Source organism: Grammomys surdaster, unplaced genomic scaffold (genome assembly GCF_004785775.1).
Source record: "Grammomys surdaster isolate TR1022 unplaced genomic scaffold, NIH_TR_1.0 125276, whole genome shotgun sequence".
Lineage (NCBI taxonomy): Eukaryota > Metazoa > Chordata > Mammalia > Rodentia > Muridae > Grammomys > Grammomys surdaster.
In genome coordinates, this window is record NW_021620156.1 from 471,370 (window position 1) to 480,243 (window position 8,874).

The 8,874-nt window shown below is 37.5% G+C and overlaps 1 protein-coding gene across 2 annotated transcripts in view; it reads right to left on the minus strand.

Annotated features, from left to right (window-relative positions):
* Positions 1-8,874, minus strand: part of LOC114637333 (vomeronasal type-2 receptor 116-like) — a 42,371-nt gene that overhangs the window by 18,191 nt on the left and 15,306 nt on the right. The window contains exon 1 of one of the 2 annotated variants that reach the window (XM_028785566.1): positions 247-467. The exons of the other annotated variant lie outside the window; for it this stretch is intronic. Within the exon in view, the coding sequence (XP_028641399.1) occupies positions 247-467 (221 nt within the window). Of the gene's footprint in view, positions 1-246; positions 468-8,874 lie in introns of those variants that run through there. 2 annotated transcript variants of the gene reach the window in all.

Consider the following 8,874-nt stretch of genomic DNA (forward strand, 5'->3'; position numbering starts at 1 on the left):
ATCAAGAGGATGCATACTTTATTAACCAAATGAGGAAACTAAAATGAATAAGCTCAAAGATACCGTTACATTCCACATGAGAGAGGAAAAGTAGAAAAAATAATAATAAATAGAATAGAAAGAATAGAGTTTAGAATATCTAAAGAGTTGTTACATTAAAAGAAAATCGAAGTATTTGTATATTTTAATGATGACGTCCACTAAGTTATAAGAATTCTAAACATTAAAATGAATGATTGTACTTACTGTACATAATTGTCTAAATATTTGTAGGGTATAGATGAATGTGGAACTTTGTTTGGAGAGTAGTAAGTATGAATAGGGAAAAAGGCACCTATTTTGACATCTCCTTCATGGTGAAAATCTTCAGGGGTCTTGTAAAAGCACAGACTGATATTCACAGCGACAATTGTGGAGACAAATTTGGGAATTTGTAAGAACCAGGAAATAAAAACCCAGTAGAACATTTTACTGATACATTGGTTTGCTTGTTAAAGACCACGCAGCATCTAACACATATATGCTGAGGTCATGTTTTTGTGACTATGCTTGTTTTTAACTTTGATCATGAGTGAGGCTGTCACACTAATTATTCCTAAATTTTTCTGCTGCCTCCTTCCCTTCTATTGGGAATTTTTAACCTATTCCTCTTAGGCTCTACATCTGAGGCCCTCTATTCAAATGAAAAATAACTTAGTCTAAAAGTTTACGCCTATCCTTTACTAGCCAAAGGTACTATGGTTTCAGACTATGGTAAAAATAGCGAGAGATTGGGGTTGAATTCCTCTTGGGATGAATTGGATAAAAATATAAAGCAAGAAACTTTTTATATGAAAACAATTTAGGCTGCTCTCCACATGTCATATCAGAGTAGCCCAAGGACATAATAAAAGAAATGAACAAACTATAAACATCGCAGGAATATCTACTCAAAAAAATATATTGCAGGGAATTTGAGAGATCCTATTTGTGGCTTAATAGTAAAGACATAGAGGTATCTGTATAATATTGTTGATATTTTCCTAGGGCAGTTTCTCAGCTAACATTCTAGTCCTGATTCACTCTCCCCTTAGTTCCTACCAAGTGGCCTTTTCTCTGGGTACCTAAGTACTCTGTTGCTCTCCTCACATCATTCATCATCCCTTTTCTGCATCTCTGCATTCCTTTCCTACCATCTTTTTGCATGCTGTGACACAAATACAGCTTTTAGCTCTTTCTTTATTAAGTACCATTCTTTTTTTTCATACACATGAAAAATAAGGAAAACCAAACCAAACCAAACAAAGAAACTAGAAAACAACAACAAGAAAAAATAGTGTGAGATATTCCACAGCTCATTCATCATAAAAAAATCACTATCACAACTCTGGCCAGTAAGGTTGCCTTTTGGCTTATTCCATGGAAGTTTTCATTTTAACACTTTAACATGATAATCTCAGAAAATAATGACTTTTTGGCAGACAAGGAAATCACAAACATTTATAGAGAAAAAGCAGTAATTGTGAGTTATGGAAATGACAACACCATATATCTTTTCAGCAACTAACATGCCAGCACAATAATTTACAAGTTTTAATAAAGGAATATACATTCATAGTCATTTGACACCATATGTGTAAGCATAGGATATATCAATATCTCTCCCTTTTACTCCAAAAATGGGCTTTATCTCTCACATTAGGGCATCATATACAATAAAAACAATTATGAGAAATATCAGAATAAGTATTATATTTACAATATCCAGATCATTTATGTTTCACAACTTTGACAAAGTACTCCTACTATCTATCTTATCTTGGTGTGTTATTTGTAGAATTTTTTTTGTCAGAAGAGAACAATAAAATATGTCTTTTAATTTCATACTTAGAAGACAACCCAAGGAAATTTAAGATTTTGAGCTTTTAACTATGATAATATAAGCAGAACTCCATTGATTAATGTTAGGCTTATGAACATTTAAGTCTGTCAGGAGACTTGTCTTTAAAAGAGCAAAGACATGATAGTGATATGTTACACTGGACTCATATGTTACACTGGGGGTATATAGCAAGCAGATTCTGAATCCACCAAAATTTACACAGAATTACTGGCTACATAACTCCCACTGTATCATTGGGTCGACACATCTTGGGCAGCCAGACCTAGAAGACCTTACAGATTTTACTTTGAATTAAAAACTTAGAGAGAATGTCCTACCTTCTTTAGGCAAAGTGGGGTAATCCATCACCTAGTGTTCTCCTTGTTAGCAGTTTTGACTGTGTGCTGTCAGTAGTCAAAGTAATGAGAAGTTTATAACACAGTTGCCTTTTTTGAAATGTTTGGCAAAGGTCAATGTAAAGGTCCATTTTTCCCATCATTTTTTTTTTTTTTTTTTTTGTAGGAGAGAAAGAATGCTGCTAGGACCTGATGTGTGTCCCTCTTACAAAAACTTACTTTTTAAAGTAAGTTTTAAAAAAATCTAAAATGCCACATTCTGAAGATATCTGAAGGGTTCAAGGAAAATCTGTCTGTCCAAAGTATATTTGAATAGATGACCTTTGCTGGTTTCTTGTTAATCATCATAAGCTTAACCTTAATCATCTTTCCTTCTTCATAGAGAAATATTCAGCTACACTTTTCTTTGATCATAGACTCTTAATGCCAGAACCACATGGAAATTCATATTCAGTTGTCAAGTTCTCCTGATTATTAGGGCTGGAAAATACTCATCACCACCCAATAAAATTAAATCGTTGTCAGCTTTCTCAGAAGATCTCAGAATATGTTTTCGTCCAGATCAAAACCACCAAAAAAAAAAAAAAAATGCATCCACTATCAAGGCCTGGAAATGGAACAACTAACAAATACTACCACTGTCTTGCAAGAATTAGGGTACTGATTTCTTTAGATGACTCCTTGTATGGGGCAGTGTCTACTGGCAATGATTTCATGGATATCCCAAGATAATTGGGGTACTGGACAAGTCCTGGGAGAGCTGGGTGCTATGTTCACTGTACAGGCTCTGTGGGAATATCTGTGGTTAGGAAAATGAAGGCTTGACTTAAGGAGTCTATGAGGCTTGACCACCTGGGACCAGCTGCCTTGAACGTGTCCTGGATGAAGATGTTGAGGAAACAACCTTACCTGGTAGAATTCTTGTACAGATGTTCATTTCACCATCTTCAATCAGGACTTTGCCCAGGGACACCTTAACTTCTCTGCTGTCTGAAAAAGTTTGCTATGAAAGTAAATATCTCATTAGATGCTGAAAAACCTATGACACAATTCAACAACCCTTCATGCTAAAAGTATTGGAAAGATCAAAAATTCAAGAACCCCCTCTGACTGGCAATCTAAATTCTTGCTTAGGCTGCGAGGCTATGTGCTACAAGGGAATATAAATAAAAAATTATAAATACCTTTCTGGGTTCCCTGAAGGACAAGCCTGACTGCATAGGGATTGATGTTAAAAATATCCCCTCTCCAGGAAAAAGACATCAGGATGGGTATGGACCTCATGCCTCACTGAAAAACAACAGGAGGACCAGAGCCATTACAAGGTCCCCTTAATTAATTGAGTTCAGTCCTCTATCCCTGCCTTTGCAAGATTAGAATCGCCATGGTCCTTCTTTACTTGGAGAAGAGAGGATATCTCAGGGGCATCCTTGCTTATACACTGAAGGGCTAAAGTCAGCAAAGGCATAAGTCAGCCTGCTAACACAAAGTCTTGGGTCTTTGTGGAAAATCACTGAAATAAATAGCTATAAGTTATTGTAAACAGGCAGGTTTGGTGGAAATTAACCAGCCTGGAAAAGATCAAACAGTCATGGTCTTGTGGATAGTCATAGACCTTGGGTAGCCTTGGTGGATAGTACCGACTTAGATAAGGACAATGAATCATGGACAGAATCATAAGTGACCTGTTCCCTGAACATTCACCTAGCTGATACCCTGTTCTGGAAGATATCTGTAATACCCCTGAACACCTAAGCTCCTGCATCATCCCCTTCCCCATGTCTTGCCTTTTTGTTTATATAACACCTGTGTGAAAAAAGTAAAATCAGCTATATGGTCAGACTATAGACAAGCTGCTCATTCTTTGTGTCCCCTGTCCTCTAGCTCTCTCTTCCAGGTCTTCTGATCCCAGTTCAATGCCCCATTGGACTGGGGCACATTGTAGATATTTTATCTAAGGCAAATTCATCTCAGGAAGAGTACCTGCTAATTTGTAGCTTCTTGAATCCTGACAGTCTCTTTTTGTGTTTTGTTTATTTTGGCTAAGGTTTGCTGTACCTTGTTGATTTTCTCTAAGAAACTGCTCTTTGTTTTGTTGATTATTTGTTTTGTTTCTTTTGTTTCTAAGTGATCAATTTCAGTCCTCACTTTAGATTTATCCTACCATCTACTCCTCTTAGGTGTGTTTACTTTTTTCTAGAACGTTCAAATATAGTTTTTAATTGGTCGTATGAGAATTTACTAATTTCATTATGGAGGCACTTAGTGCTATGAACTTTCCAATTAGCACTACTTTCGTTTTGTCCCATAAATTTGGGTAAGTTGTACTTTCTTTCTTTTTATTCCCTTTTTCTTTTTTCTTTTTTAGTTTTCTTTATTTATTTTTCATTTTTTTTATTTTAGAAAGCTGGCAATTTCTTTATTTCTTCCCTTAACCAGAGATCATTGAAGTGACCATTGTACAGCTTCCATGAGGCTGTAGGGTTTGTACTGCTTTCCTTCTCATTTAAGGCAAGGTTTCACCTATGATGCTCTGATAAGCTATGAGTAGTCATATCAAACTTCTTGCATCTCTTTATTCTTACTCTGTAACTGAGTATATGGTCATTTTTTAAGAAGGTTCAAAGATGTGGTGAGAATAAGTTATATTCTTTTGTGATTGGGGAAAATGGTCTGTAGATATCAATTAGGTCCATTTGATTCATAATGTTGGAAATGTTTCTCTGCTTATATTTTGTATGGGTAACCTCAAAATTGATGAGACTGTGGTGTTGAATTACCCTACTTTTAATGTATGGGGTTCAATGTGTGATTTAGCCTTCAGCAATATTACTTTTACTAATGTGTTTGGACATGTGTTTGGACATAGAAAGTCATAACTGTGATATCATCTTGGAAGATTTATCTTTTGATGAGTGTTTCACTTTCTCTTTTGATTAATTTTGGTTAAAAGTCTATTTTGCTAGTAAGATGAGTGGGATAAATATTGATAATTGTTGGTATTGTTTATTTGTTTCTAGTTGGTTGATTTAGTCCTGAGTTTGACTACCTCCTGCCATTTACTTCTCTTTTGTGGGTTTGCATCTTTCTTTTCTAAAGCTTTCATGTGTGCTGTTAAGCCTCTAGTGTAGGAGATCTCCAATTTCTTTATGAAGGCACTTAGTGCTATGAATTTTCCTCTGAACACCAGTTTCATTGTATCCAATAAGTTGGGTGTGCTACACTTTCATTTTCATTGAATTCTAGAAAGTCCTTAATTTCTTTCTTTATTTATTCTCTGACCAAGTTATCATTGAACAAGGTGTTGTTGAATTCTTATTTGTATGCAGGCTGCTATCTGTGGTCTCTTAGGGTCTACATGACATCTGTCCAGTGTCTTGGATTTTTGACTCTCGGCTGAGATATATGACTTAGTTCTGATGGGTCTTCCTTTATATGTTACTCTGCCTTTCCCCCTTACAGCTTTTAGTATTCTTACTTTCTTCTGTATATTTACTGCTTTGATTATTGTGTGGAGGGAATATTTTCTTTTACCGTCCAATCTATTTGGTGTTCTGTAGGCTTCTTGTACATTAGTATCCATGTCTTCCTTTAGGTTAGGGAAAATATTTTTTTTTAAATTTTGTTGAGGATATTTTCTGGCCCTATGAATGAGGAATCATACCCCTCTTCTGATCCTGCTTTTCACTGTGTTACCAATTTCTTAAATGTTTTGATTAAAAACCTTTTACGCTTTGCGTTTTCTTTAATTGATGTTTAAATATCTTTTATGGCATATTTTTTATTTTTATTGGTTATTTTATTTATTTGCATTTCAAATGTTATTCTCCTTCCCAGTTTGCACTCCCTAAACTTATCCTTATGCTTTCCCCTTACTCCTGACTCTGTGAGAGTATTCTCCTACCGACCCACCCACCCTAGCATTCCACTATGAAGGGTCATTGAGCTTCTACAGGACCAAGGAGCTTCCCTCCAAGTGATACCTAATAAGGCAATCCTCTGCTTCATATTCAATTCGGGCCATGATTCCTCCTGTGTGCACTGATTGGTTGGTGATGTAGTCCCTGGTAGCTTTGGGGAATCTGGTTGATTGATATTGTTGTTCTTCCTATGGGATTGCAAACCCCTTCACCTCCTTCAGTCCTTACCCTAACTTCACCATTGGGGTCCTCACTCTCAGATTCTTGTTTGGTTGCATACATTCACATCTGTACTTGTCAGGCTCTGCAAGATCCTCTCAGGGAACTACTAAACCAGGCTCTTAGCAGTAAGTTTTTCTTGGCATCTGCAATAGTGTCTGGATTTTGTGTCTACAGATAGGATGGGTCCCTAGATGGGGCAGTCTCTGGAGGGCCTTTCCTTCAGTTGCTGTTCCACTCTTTTTCCCTCCATTTCCTTTTTACAGGAGGAATTCTGGGTTAATATTCCTGAGGCGCATGTTTGATCCCACTCCTCAACCAGGGACTTTGTATGTCCACTGGATATGGTCTCTACAGGTTCTCTCTCCCCTTTTGGGGGTATTTTAGCTAATGTCCTTCCTGTTGAGGCGTGGGAACGTCTTGGGTCCCTGTCACCTGGGATTTTCTAGTGGCTTTTTTCTCCCCCACTGCTATATACCTCATTTCAAATTCCTGACACTCTGCACTTCTCCCCCATCTCCTGTTGTATCTGAACTGGCCCTACATTTTCCTGCTCCTCTTCTTTCCCTCCCAGATCTGTCTTTCCCTCTCCTTCTATGATATCTTTTATGTCTGTGATTTTTCACTTATACTTCTTCTTTCTGTTGGTGATGATTGCATCTCTAGTTTGCATTCTCTTTCCTAGGTTTACCATCTCCAGTGTTGCATTCATTTGTAATTTATTTATTGGTTCTATGTCCATCTCTAGGTTTTCAGTCATTTTGTTAAATTCCTTCACCGGTTTCATTGCATTTTCCTGTATTTCTTTAATAGATTTTTTGTTTCCTCTTTAAGGTCTTCTACCTGTTTCTTGTGTTTTCCTGTCTTTCTTTAAGGGAGTTATTTATTTGTGTCTACTTAAAGATCTCAATCATCTTCATGAGATGGGATATTAGGTCAAAATATTGCTCTTCATTTGAGTTAGGGTATCCAGAGCTTGCTGTGTAGGAGAACTGGGTTCTGATGGTGCCAAATTGGATTGTTTTCAGTTGCTTATCTTTTATTTGTTGGCTATTTGACATCTGGTTACTACTTGTGTTAACTGGCCTGGGTGTCTCAGATTGTAGCAGGCTTTCTTGGAGGCACTTAAAGTTCAGTGACCACAGTTGGAACACGCCTCCTGGGAGGCAACATTGCAGTCTCTGGTTAGATGGTGCATCCTATGTCTCTGGTTTGTGCACACCTCAGGGGTCCCTCATTAGGGCAGTCCTCCTCTGTTTCTGATTATGGCAGACCTCCTGAAAACAGACAGGCTATCATGTGTGTGTGTGTGTGTGTGTGTGTGTGTGTGTGTGTCATAGAATATACCACATAAAATTCAGTGAATCACCTTCCAAAGGCAAAGCTATGCCACTCAGGATAATCTTCTCAAGTTTCATTGATTTGACTACAAAATTTCATGATGTTTTTGTTTTTTAACTGGTGGGTAGTATTCCATTATATAGTGTAACACATTTTATTTAACAATTCTTCAGTTGAGGAACATGTAGGCTTTTCCAAGTTTCTGGTAATTATGAATAAGAATGCTATGAATATAGTTGAGCAAGTGTCCCTGTAGCATAGTGGGCATTTTGGGTATATATGCCCAGTAATGAAATATCTGGGTCTTATATTTCATTCTGGACTAAGAAATTCTGTTTAGTTACTCATTAATGAAGGAGCAGTAGTATCCAGAAATATACTCTTAAAGTGTTTCAACTGGATTACAAGTTATATTTATACAGGTTTTTATATGTTTCTTCATATTCCTCACCAGTTTTCTGTTTACTTCCCTAGTATTCCCTTTCTCTAAATGATCTTTCTTTCCTCCTATCCTCATCTCAGAAGCTATGTATTGGAATATTTTTCTATCCCAGGGTTTCCAAACTTTTTCACATTTTTCCAATAAAACATTAGAAATGCATATAACTCTATTTGAAACAGGAAGGGAAGGCACAGCAAGTATACAATCTTAATATGAACTTATATTTGAATGTCCTTTCCTGCTGCTATAATGTAAAATATCCTGATGAATGTAGCAAAGTTTAAAGGACTCCTTTTTAAAATATTATTTCTACTTTACAGTCTATAGCCTATGGAACTCCAAGTAAGAAATAATTGGAAGCCCTTCCGCCCCTGCCTGGTCCTCTGGGCTGGAGCAGACACAGAGTCGGTCTGCTCCTGTCCTGTTGAGAAACTGAATCCTGAGTCATCCAGGAGCCACTGCTCTCAGAGCAGCTGGTAAGAACTCCATCTCACTCCCTAAGCCCCAGAGATACATCAGGGAGCCAGGGACATCCAGGGCACAGCAGCTACCCAAACCCCGCCCCTCCGGAATTCCACTTCCCTTCTGCCCCTGCCTGGTCCTCTGGGCTGGAGCAGACACAGAGTTGGTCTGCTCCTGTCCTGTGGAGGAACTGAATCCTGAGTCATCCAGGAGCCACTACACTCACAGCAGCTGAATTCCACTTCCCTTCTGCCCCTGCCTGGTCCTCTGGGC